The sequence below is a fragment of the Hypanus sabinus genome, unplaced genomic scaffold (genome assembly GCF_030144855.1).
Source record: "Hypanus sabinus isolate sHypSab1 unplaced genomic scaffold, sHypSab1.hap1 scaffold_728, whole genome shotgun sequence".
Classification (NCBI taxonomy): Eukaryota; Metazoa; Chordata; class Chondrichthyes; order Myliobatiformes; family Dasyatidae; genus Hypanus; species Hypanus sabinus.
This window is the reverse complement of record NW_026781579.1, coordinates 194,093-207,673: the sequence shown is the minus strand read 5'-3', so window position 1 is coordinate 207,673 and position 13,581 is coordinate 194,093. Positions and strand designations below refer to the sequence as shown.

The 13,581-nt window shown below is 58.4% G+C and overlaps 1 protein-coding gene across 1 annotated transcript in view; it reads left to right on the top strand.

The window, feature by feature from the left end:
* LOC132389983 (sphingosine kinase 1-like) overlaps nucleotides 1-13,581 on the top strand; it is a 61,938-nt gene that overhangs the window by 27,522 nt on the left and 20,835 nt on the right. Inside the window, exon 3 of the mRNA XM_059962559.1 lies at nucleotides 488-582. Within this exon, the coding sequence (XP_059818542.1) occupies nucleotides 488-582 (95 nt within the window). The remainder of the gene's footprint in view (nucleotides 1-487; nucleotides 583-13,581) is intronic.

Below are 13,581 nucleotides of genomic sequence, written 5' to 3'. Positions count from 1 at the left end.
CTGGTACTGTAAACACTGTGCTAACCACTACACTACCGTGTGATGGGAATTGAACCCGGGTCACTGGTACTGTAAACACTGTGCTAACTGGAGGGACGCGGTGGGCCAGGCCGAGGGCGGTTCCTCACACTGGAGGGACGCGGTGGGCAGGCCGAGGGCGGCTCCTCACACTGGAGGGACGCGGTGGGCAGGCCGAGGGCGGCTCCTCACACTGGAGGGACGCGGTGGGCCAGGCCGAGGGCGGCTCCTCACACTGGAGGGACGCGGTGGGCCAGGCCGAGGGTGGCTCCTCACACTGGAGGGACGCGGTTCCTCACACTGGAGGGACGCGGTGGGCCAGGCCGAGGGCGGCTCCTCACACTGGAGGGACGCGGTGGGCCAGGCCGAGGGTGGCTCCTCACACTGGAGGGACGCGGTTCCTCACACTGGAGGGACGCGGTGGACCAGGCCGAGGGCGGCTCCTCACACTGTTTAACTCTCACTCCAGAGTATCAGAACCATGCCAAGGAACTGGTTCAGGAGATCAGTCTGTCCGAATGGGATGGGATTGTCATCGTGTCCGGAGATGGGCTGCTTCATGAGGTGAGGTCATAACGATCACAGAGCACAGACACAGATTGAATCTCCCTCCACACTGTCCCATCACACACTCCCGGGCTCAGACACAGTGTGAATCTCCCTCCCCACCATCCCATCACACACTCCCGGGGTCAGACACAGAGTGAAGCTCCCTCCACACCGTCCCATCACACACTCCCGGGGACAGACACAGAGTGAAGCTCCCTCCACACCGTCCCATCACACACTCCCGGGGTCAGACACAGAGTGAATCTCCCTCCACACCGTCCCATCACACACTCCCGGGGTCAGACATAGAGTGAATCTCCCTCCACACTGTCCCATCACACACTCCCGGGGACAGACACAGAGTGAATCTCCCTCCACACTGTCCCATCACACACTCCCGGGGACAGACACAGAGTGAATCTCCCTCCACACCGTCCCATCACACACTCCCGGGGACAGACACAGAGTGAATCTCCCTCCACACTGTCCCATCACACACTCCCGGGGACAGACACAGAGTGAATCTCCCTCCACACCGTCCCATCACACACTCCCGGGGACAGACACAGAGTGAATCTCCCTCCACACTGTCCCATCACACACTCCCGGGGACAGACACAGAGTGAATCTCCCTCCACACTGTCCCATCACACACTCCCGGGGACAGACACAGAGTGAATCTCCCTCCACACGGTCCCATCACTCACTCCAGGGGTCAGACACAGAGTGAATCTCCCTCCACACTGTCCCATCACACACTCCCGGTGTCAGACACAGAGTGAATCCCCCTCCCCACCGTCCCATCACACACTCCCGGGGTCAGACACTCAGTGAATCTCCCTCCACACCGTCCCATCACACACTCCCGGGTCAGACACAGAGTGAATCTCCCTCCACACCGTCCCATCACACACTCCCGGGGTCAGACACAGAGTGAATCTCCCTCCACTCCGTCCCATCACACACTCCTGGGGTCAGACACACAGTGAATCTCCCTCCACACTGTCCCATCACACACTCCCGGGGTCAGACACAGTGTGAATCTCCCTCCACACTGTCCCATCACACACTCCCGGGTTCAGACACACAGTGAATCTCCCACCACACTGTCCCATCACACACTCCCGGGGTCAGACACAGAGTGAATCTCCCACCACACTGTCCCATCACACACTCCCGGGGTCAGACACACAGTGAATCTCCCACCACACTGTCCCATCACACACTCCCGGGGTCAGACACAGAGTGAATCTCCCTCCACACCGTCCCATCACACACTCCTGGGGTCAGACACAGAGTGAATCTCCCTCCACACCGTCCCATCACACACTCCCGGGTTCAGACACATAGTGACTCTCCCTCCACACTGTCCCATCACACACTCCCGGGGTCAGACACAGAGTGAATCTCCCTACCGATCCACCCATCACACACTCCCGGGGTCAGACACAGAGTGAATCTCCCTACCGACCCACCCATCACACACTCCCGGGGTCAGACACAGAGTGAATCTCCCTCCACACCGTCCCATCACACACTCCCGGGGTCAGACTGAGAGTGAATCTCCCTACCGACCCACCCATCACACACTCCCGGGGTCAGACACAGAGTGAATCTCCCTACCGACCCACCCATCACACACTCCCGGGGTCAGGCACAGAGTGAATCTCCCTCCACACCGTCCCATCACACACTCCCGGGGTCAGACACAGACTGAATCTCCCTCCACACTGTCCCATCACACACTCCCAGGGTCAGACACAGAGTGAATCTCCCTCCACACCATCCCATCACACACTCCTGGGTCAGACACACAGTGAATCTCCCTCCACACCGTCCCATCACACACTCCCGGGGTCAGACACTGAGTGAATCTCCCACCACACTGTCCCATCACACACTCCCGGGGTCAGACACAGTGTGAATCTCCCTCCACACCGTCCCATCACACACTCCTGGTGTCAGACACAGAGTGAATCTCCCTCCACACCGTCCCATCACACACTCCCGGGGTCAGACACACAGAGTGAATGTCCCTCCACACTGTCCCATCACACATTCCCGGGGTCAGACACTCAGTGAATCTCCCTCCACACGGTCCCATCACACACTCCCGGGTCAGACACAGAGTGAATCTCCCTCCCCACCGTCCCATCACACTCTCCCGGGGTCAGACACACAGACTGAATCTCCCTCCACACCGTCCCATCACACTCTCCCGGGGTCAGACACAGAGTGAATCTCCCTCCACACTGTCCCATCACACACTCCCGGGGTCAGACACAGAGTGAATCTCCCTCCACACCATCCCATCACACACTCCCGGGGTCAGACACAGAGTGAATCTCCCTCCACACCATCCCATCACACACTCCGAGGGTCAGACACAGAGTGAATCTCCCTCCACACCATCCCATCACACACTCCCGGGGTCAGACACACAGAGTGAATGTCCCTCCACACTGTCCCATCACACACTCCCGGGGTCAGACACACAGAGTGAATGTCCCTCCACACTGTCCCATCACACACTCCCGGGGTCAGACACACAGAGTGAATGTCCCTCCACACTGTCCCATCACACACTCCCGGGGTCAGACACAGAGTGAATCTCCCTCCACACCATCCCATCACACACTCCCGGGGTCAGACACACAGAGTGAATGTCCCTCCACACTGTCCCATCACACACTCCTGGGGTCAGACACAGAGTGAATCTCCCTCCCCATCATCCCATCACACACTCCCGGGCTCAGAGACAGAGTGAATCTCCCTCCACACCGTCCCATCACACACTCCGGGAGTCAGACACACAGAGTGAATCTCCCTCCACACGGTCCATCACACACTCCCGAGTCAAACACAGAGTGAATCTCCCTCCACACCGTCCCATCACACACTCCCGGGGTCAGACACAGAGTGAATCTCCCTCCACACCGTCCCATCACACACTCCCGGGTCAGACACAGAGTGAATCTCCCTCCAACCGTCCCATCACACACTCCCGGGGTCAGACACAGAGTGAATCCCCCTCCCCACCGTCCCATCACACACTCCCGGGTCAGACACAGAGTGAATCTCCCTCCACACCGTCCCATCATACACTCCCGGGGTCAGACACAGAGTGAATCTCCCACCACACTGTCCCATCACACACTCCCGGGTTCAGACACACAGTGAATCTCCCACCACACTGTCCCATCACACACTCCCGGGGTCAGACACAGAGTGAATCTCCCACCACACTGTCCCATCACACACTCCCGGGGTCAGACACACAGTGAATCTCCCACCACACTGTCCCATCACACACTCCCGGGGTCAGACACAGAGTGAATCTCCCTCCACACCGTCCCATCACACACTCCCGGGGTCAGACACTGAGTGAATCTCACTCCACACCGTCCCATCACACACTCCTGGGGTCAGACACAGAGTGAATCTCCCTCCACACCGTCCCATCACACACTCCCGGGGTCAGACACAGAGTGAATCTCCCTCCACACCATCCCATCACACACTCCCGGGGTCAGACACAGAGTGAATCTCCCTCCACACCATCCCATCACACACTCCGAGGGTCAGACACAGTGAATCTCCCTCCCCATCATCCCATCACACACTCCCGGGCTCAGAGACAGAGTGAATCTCCCTCCACACCGTCCCATCACACACTCCCGGAGTCAGACACACAGAGTGAATCTCCCTCCACACGGTCCATCACACACTCCCGAGTCAAACACAGAGTGAATCTCCCTCCACACCGTCCCATCACACACTCCCGGGGTCAGACACAGAGTGAATCTCCCTCCACACCGTCCCATCACACACTCCCGGGTCAGACACAGAGTGAATCTCCCTCCAACCGTCCCATCACACACTCCCGGGGTCAGACACAGAGTGAATCCCCCTCCCCACCGTCCCATCACACACTCCCGGGGTCAGACACTCAGTGAATCTCCCTCCACACCGTCCCATCACACACTCCCGGGTCAGACACAGAGTGAATCTCCCTCCACACCGTCCCATCATACACTCCCGGGGTCAGACACAGAGTGAATCTCCCTCCACTCCGTCCCATCACACACTCCTGGGGTCAGACACACAGTGAATCTCCCTCCACACTGTCCCATCACACACTCCCGGGGTCAGACACAGTGTGAATCTCCCTCCACACTGTCCCATCACACACTCCCGGGTTCAGACACACAGTGAATCTCCCACCACACTGTCCCATCACACACTCCCGGGGTCAGACACAGAGTGAATCTCCCACCACACTGTCCCATCACACACTCCCGGGGTCAGACACACAGTGAATCTCCCACCACACTGTCCCATCACACACTCCCGGGGTCAGACACAGAGTGAATCTCCCTCCACACCGTCCCATCACACACTCCCGGGGTCAGACACTGAGTGAATCTCACTCCACACCGTCCCATCACACACTCCTGGGGTCAGACACAGAGTGAATCTCCCTCCACACCGTCCCATCACACACTCCCGGGGTCAGACACATAGTGACTCTCCCTCCACACTGTCCCATCACACACTCCCGGGGTCAGACACAGAGTGAATCTCCCTACCGATCCACCCATCACACACTCCCGGGGTCAGACACAGAGTGAATCTCCCTACCGACCCACCCATCACACACTCCCGGGGTCAGACACAGAGTGAATCTCCCTCCACACCGTCCCATCACACACTCCCGGGGTCAGACTGAGAGTGAATCTCCCTACCGACCCACCCATCACACACTCCCGGGGTCAGACACAGAGTGAATCTCCCTACCGACCCACCCATCACACACTCCCGGGGTCAGACACAGAGTGAATCTCCCTCCACACCGTCCCATCACACACTCCCGGGGTCAGACACAGACTGAATCTCCCTCCACACTGTCCCATCACACACTCCCAGGGTCAGACACAGAGTGAATCTCCCTCCACACCATCCCATCACACACTCCTGGGTCAGACACACAGTGAATCTCCCTCCACACCGTCCCATCACACACTCCCGGGGTCAGACACTGAGTGAATCTCCCACCACACTGTCCCATCACACACTCCCGGGGTCAGACACAGTGTGAATCTCCCTCCACACCGTCCCATCACACACTCCCGGGGTCAGACACTGAGTGAATCTCCCACCACACTGTCCCATCACACACTCCCTGGGTCAGACACAGTGTGAATCTCCCTCCACACCGTCCCATCACACACTCCCGGGGTCAGACACAGAGTGAATCTCCCTTCACACCGTCCCATCACACTCTCCCGGGGTCAGACACAGAGTGAATCTCCCTCCACACCGTCCCATCACATACTCCCGGGGTCAGACACAGAGTGAATCTCCCTCCACACCGTCCCATCACACACTCCCTAGGTCAGACACAGAGTGAATCTCCCTCCACACCGTCCCATCACACACTCCCGGAGTCAGACACAGAGTGAATCTCCCTCCACACCGTCCAATCACACACTCCCGGGGTCAGACACAGAGTGAATCTCCCTCCACACCGTCCCATCACACACTCCCGAGGTCAGACACAGAGTGAATCTCCCTCCACACCGTCCCATCACACACTCCCGGGGTCAGACACAGAGTGAATCTCCCTTCACACCGTCCCATCACACTCTCCCGGGGTCAGACACAGAGTGAATCTCCCTCCACACTGTCCCATCACACACTCCCGGTGTCAGACACAGAGTGAATCCCCCTCCCCACCGTCCCATCACACACTCCCGGGGTCAGACACTCAGTGAATCTCCCTCCACACCGTCCCATCACACACTCCCGGGTCAGACACAGAGTGAATCTCCCTCCACACCGTCCCATCACACACTCCCGGGGTCAGACAGAGTGAATCTCCCTCCACTCCGTCCCATCACACACTCCTGGGGTCAGACACACAGTGAATCTCCCTCCACACTGTCCCATCACACACTCCCGGGGTCAGACACAGTGTGAATCTCCCTCCACACTGTCCCATCACACACTCCCGGGTTCAGACACACAGTGAATCTCCCACCACACTGTCCCATCACACACTCCCGGGGTCAGACACAGAGTGAATCTCCCACCACACTGTCCCATCACACACTCCCGGGGTCAGACACACAGTGAATCTCCCACCACACTGTCCCATCACACACTCCCGGGGTCAGACACACAGTGAATCTCCCTCCACACCGTCCCATCACACACTCCTGGGGTCAGACACAGAGTGAATCTCCCTCCACACCGTCCCATTACACACTCCCGGGTTCAGACACATAGTGACTCTCCCTCCACACTGTCCCATCACACACTCCCGGGGTCAGACACAGAGTGAATCTCCCTACCGATCCACCCATCACACACTCCCGGGGTCAGACACAGAGTGAATCTCCCTACCGACCCACCCAACACACGCTCCCGGGGTCAGACACAGAGTGAATCTCCCTCCACACCGTCCCATCACACACTCCCGGGGTCAGACTGAGAGTGAATCTCCCTACCGACCCACCCATCACACACTCCCGGGTTCAGACACAGAGTGAATCTCCCTACCGACCCACCCATCACACACTCCCGGGGTCAGACACAGAGTGAATCTCCCTCCACACCGTCCCATCACACACTCCCGGGGTCAGACACAGACTGAATCTCCCTCCACACTGTCCCATCACACACTCCCAGGGTCAGACACAGAGTGAATCTCCCTCCACACCATCCCATCACACACTCCTGGGTCAGACACACAGTGAATTTCCCTCCACACCGTCCCATCACACACTCCCGGGGTCAGACACTGAGTGAATCTCCCACCACACTGTCCCATCACACACTCCCGGGGTCAGACACAGTGTGAATCTCCCTCCACACCGTCCCATCACACACTCCTGGTGTCAGACACAGAGTGAATCTCCCTCCACACCGTCCCATCACACACTCCCGGGGTCAGACACACAGAGTGAATGTCCCTCCACACTGTCCCATCACACATTCCCGGGGTCAGACACTCAGTGAATCTCCCTCCACACGGTCCCATCACACACTCCCGGGTCAGACACAGAGTGAATCTCCCTCCCCACCGTCCCATCACACTCTCCCGGGGTCAGACACACAGACTGAATCTCCCTCCACACCGTCCCATCACACTCTCCCGGGGTCAGACACAGAGTGAATCTCCCTCCACACTGTCCCATCACACACTCCCGGGGTCAGACACAGAGTGAATCTCCCTCCACACCATCCCATCACACACTCCCGGGGTCAGACACAGAGTGAATCTCCCTCCACACCATCCCATCACACACTCCGAGGGTCAGACACAGTGAATCTCCCTCCCCATCATCCCATCACACACTCCCGGGCTCAGAGACAGAGTGAATCTCCCTCCACACCGTCCCATCACACACTCCCGGAGTCAGACACACAGAGTGAATCTCCCTCCACACGGTCCATCACACACTCCCGAGTCAAACACAGAGTGAATCTCCCTCCACACCGTCCCATCACACACTCCCGGGGTCAGACACAGAGTGAATCTCCCTCCACACCGTCCCATCACACACTCCCGGGTCAGACACAGAGTGAATCTCCCTCCAACCGTCCCATCACACACTCCCGGGGTCAGACACAGAGTGAATCCCCCTCCCCACCGTCCCATCACACACTCCCGGGGTCAGACACTCAGTGAATCTCCCTCCACACCGTCCCATCACACACTCCCGGGTCAGACACAGAGTGAATCTCCCTCCACACCGTCCCATCATACACTCCCGGGGTCAGACACAGAGTGAATCTCCCACCACACTGTCCCATCACACACTCCCGGGTTCAGACACACAGTGAATCTCCCACCACACTGTCCCATCACACACTCCCGGGGTCAGACACAGAGTGAATCTCCCACCACACTGTCCCATCACACACTCCCGGGGTCAGACACACAGTGAATCTCCCACCACACTGTCCCATCACACACTCCCGGGGTCAGACACAGAGTGAATCTCCCTCCACACCGTCCCATCACACACTCCCGGGGTCAGACACTGAGTGAATCTCACTCCACACCGTCCCATCACACACTCCTGGGGTCAGACACAGAGTGAATCTCCCTCCACACCGTCCCATCACACACTCCCGGGGTCAGACACAGAGTGAATCTCCCTCCACACCATCCCATCACACACTCCCGGGGTCAGACACAGAGTGAATCTCCCTCCACACCATCCCATCACACACTCCGAGGGTCAGACACAGTGAATCTCCCTCCCCATCATCCCATCACACACTCCCGGGCTCAGAGACAGAGTGAATCTCCCTCCACACCGTCCCATCACACACTCCCGGAGTCAGACACACAGAGTGAATCTCCCTCCACACGGTCCATCACACACTCCCGAGTCAAACACAGAGTGAATCTCCCTCCACACCGTCCCATCACACACTCCCGGGGTCAGACACAGAGTGAATCTCCCTCCACACCGTCCCATCACACACTCCCGGGTCAGACACAGAGTGAATCTCCCTCCAACCGTCCCATCACACACTCCCGGGGTCAGACACAGAGTGAATCCCCCTCCCCACCGTCCCATCACACACTCCCGGGGTCAGACACTCAGTGAATCTCCCTCCACACCGTCCCATCACACACTCCCGGGTCAGACACAGAGTGAATCTCCCTCCACACCGTCCCATCATACACTCCCGGGGTCAGACACTCAGTGAATCTCCCTCCACTCCGTCCCATCACACACTCCTGGGGTCAGACACACAGTGAATCTCCCTCCACACTGTCCCATCACACACTCCCGGGGTCAGACACAGTGTGAATCTCCCTCCACACTGTCCCATCACACACTCCCGGGTTCAGACACACAGTGAATCTCCCACCACACTGTCCCATCACACACTCCCGGGGTCAGACACAGAGTGAATCTCCCACCACACTGTCCCATCACACACTCCCGGGGTCAGACACACAGTGAATCTCCCACCACACTGTCCCATCACACACTCCCGGGGTCAGACACAGAGTGAATCTCCCTCCACACCGTCCCATCACACACTCCCGGGGTCAGACACTGAGTGAATCTCACTCCACACCGTCCCATCACACACTCCTGGGGTCAGACACAGAGTGAATCTCCCTCCACACCATCCCATCACACACTCCCGGGGTCAGACACAGAGTGAATCTCCCTCCACACCGTCCCATCACACACTCCCGGGGTCAGACTGAGAGTGAATCTCCCTACCGACCCACCCATCACACACTCCCGGGGTCAGACACAGAGTGAATCTCCCTACCGACCCACCCATCACACACTCCCGGGGTCAGACACAGAGTGAATCTCCCTCCACACCGTCCCATCACACACTCCCGGGGTCAGACACAGACTGAATCTCCCACCACACTGTCCCATCACACACTCCCTGGGTCAGACACAGTGTGAATCTCCCTCCACACCGTCCCATCACACACTCCCGGGGTCAGACACAGAGTGAATCTCCCTTCACACCGTCCCATCACACACTCCCGAGGTCAGACACAGAGTGAATCTCCCTCCACACCGTCCCATCACACACTCCCGGGGTCAGACACAGAGTGAATCTCCCTTCACACCGTCCCATCACACTCTCCCGGGGTCAGACACAGAGTGAATCTCCCTCCACACCGTCCCATCACATACTCCCGGGGTCAGACACAGAGTGAATCTCCCTCCACACCGTCCCATCACACACTCCCTAGGTCAGACACAGAGTGAATCTCCCTCCACACCGTCCCATCACACACTCCCGGAGTCAGACACAGAGTGAATCTCCCTCCACACCGTCCCATCACACACTCCCGGGGTCAGACACAGAGTGAATGTCCCTCCACACTGTCCCATCACACATTCCCGGGGTCAGACACTCAGTGTATCTCCCTCCACACGGTCCCATCACACACTCCCGGGTCAGACACAGAGTGAATCTCCCTCCCCACCGTCCCATCACACTCTCCCGGGGTCAGACACACAGACTGAATCTCCCTCCACACCGTCCCATCACACTCTCCCGGGGTCAGACACAGAGTGAATCTCCCTCCACACTGTCCCATCACACACTCCCGGGGTCAGACACAGAGTGAATCTCCCTCCACACCATCCCATCACACACTCCCGGGGTCAGACACAGAGTGAATCTCCCTCCACACCATCCCATCACACACTCCGAGGGTCAGACACAGTGAATCTCCCTCCCCATCATCCCATCACACACTCCCGGGCTCAGAGACAGAGTGAATTCCCCTCCACACGGTCCATCACACACTCCCGAGTCAAACACAGAGTGAATCTCCCTCCACACCGTCCCATCACAGACTCCCGGGGTCAGACACAGAGTGAATCCCCCTCCCCACCGTCCCATCACACACTCCCGGGGTCAGACACTCAGTGAATCTCCCTCCACACCGTCCCATCACACACTCCCGGGTCAGACACAGAGTGAATCTTCCTCCACACCGTCCCATCACACACTCCCGGGGTCAGACACAGAGTGAATCTCCCTCCACTCCGTCCCATCACACACTCCTGGGGTCAGACACACAGTGAATCTCCCTCCACACTGTCCCATCACACACTCCCGGGGTCAGACACAGTGTGAATCTCCCTCCACACTGTCCCATCACACACTCCCGGGTTCAGACACACAGTGAATCTCCCACCACACTGTCCCATCACACACTCCCGGGGTCAGACACAGAGTGAATCTCCCACCACACTGTCCCATCACACACTCCCGGGGTCAGACACAGTGAATCTCCCTCCCCATCATCCCATCACACACTCCCGGGCTCAGAGACAGAGTGAATCTCCCTCCACACGGTCCATCACACACTCCCGGGGTCAGACACAGAGTGAATCCCCCTCCCCACCGTCCCATCACACACTCCCGGGGTCAGACACTCAGTGAATCTCCCTCCACACCGTCCCATCACACACTCCCGGGTCAGACACAGAGTGAATCTTCCTCCACACCGTCCCATCACACACTCCCGGGGTCAGACACAGATTGAATCTCCCTCCACTCCGTCCCATCACACACTCCTGGGGTCAGACACACAGTGAATCTCCCTCCACACTGTCCCATCACACACTCCCGGGGTCAGACACAGTGTGAATCTCCCTCCACACTGTCCCATCACACACTCCCGGGTTCAGACACACAGTGAATCTCCCACCACACTGTCCCATCACACACTCCCGGGGTCAGACACAGAGTGAATCTCCCACCACACTGTCCCATCACACACTCCCGGGGTCAGACACAGAGTGAATCTCCCTACCGATCCACCCATCACACACTCCCGGGGTCAGACACAGAGTGAATCTCCCTACCGACCCACCCATCACACACTCCCGGGGTCAGACACAGAGTGAATCTCCCTCCACACCGTCCCATCACACACTCCCGGGGTCAGACTGAGAGTGAATCTCCCTACCGACCCACCCATCACACACTCCCGGGGTCAGACACAGAGTGAATCTCCCTACCGACCCACCCATCACACACTCCCGGGGTCAGACACAGAGTGAATCTCCCTCCACACCGTCCCATCACACACTCCCGGGGTCAGACACAGACTGAATCTCCCTCCACACTGTCCCATCACACACTCCCAGGGTCAGACACAGAGTGAATCTCCCTCCACACCGTCCCATCACACACTCCCGGGGTCAGACACTGAGTGAATCTCCCACCACACTGTCCCATCACACACTCCCGGGGTCAGACACAGTGTGAATCTCCCTCCACACCGTCCCATCACACACTCCTGGTGTCAGACACAGAGTGAATCTCCCTCCACACCGTCCCATCACACACTCCCGGGGTCAGACACACAGAGTGAATGTCCCTCCACACTGTCCCATCACACATTCCCGGGGTCAGACACTCAGTGAATCTCCCTCCACACGGTCCCATCACACACTCCCGGGTCAGACACAGAGTGAATCTCCCTCCCCACCGTCCCATCACACTCTCCCGGGGTCAGACACACAGACTGAATCTCCCTCCACACCGTCCCATCACACTCTCCCGGGGTCAGACACAGAGTGAATCTCCCTCCACACTGTCCCATCACACACTCCCGGGGTCAGACACAGAGTGAATCTCCCTCCACACCATCCCATCACACACTCCCGGGGTCAGACACAGAGTGAATCTCCCTCCACACCATCCCATCACACACTCCGAGGGTCAGACACAGTGAATCTCCCTCCCCATCATCACATCACACACTCCCGGGCTCAGAGACAGAGTGAATCTCCCTCCACACCGTCCCATCACACACTCCCGGAGTCAGACACACAGAGTGAATCTCCCTCCACACGGTCCATCACACACTCCCGAGTCAAACACAGAGTGAATCTCCCTCCACACCGTCCCATCACACACTCCCGGGGTCAGACACAGAGTGAATCTCCCTCCACACCGTCCCATCACACACTCCCGGGTCAGACACAGAGTGAATCTCCCTCCAACCGTCCCATCACACACTCCCGGGGTCAGACACAGAGTGAATCCCCCTCCCCACCGTCCCATCACACACTCCCGGGGTCAGACACTCAGTGAATCTCCCTCCACACCGTCCCATCACACACTCCCGGGTCAGACACAGAGTGAATCTCCCTCCACACCGTCCCATCATACACTCCCGGGGTCAGACACAGAGTGAATCTCCCACCACACTGTCCCATCACACACTCCCGGGTTCAGACACACAGTGAATCTCCCACCACACTGTCCCATCACACACTCCCGGGGTCAGACACAGAGTGAATCTCCCACCACACTGTCCCATCACACACTCCCGGGGTCAGACACACAGTGAATCTCCCACCACACTGTCCCATCACACACTCCCGGGGTCAGACACAGAGTGAATCTCCCTCCACACCGTCCCATCACACACTCCCGGGGTCAGACACTGAGTGAATCTCACTCCACACCGTCCCATCACACACTCCT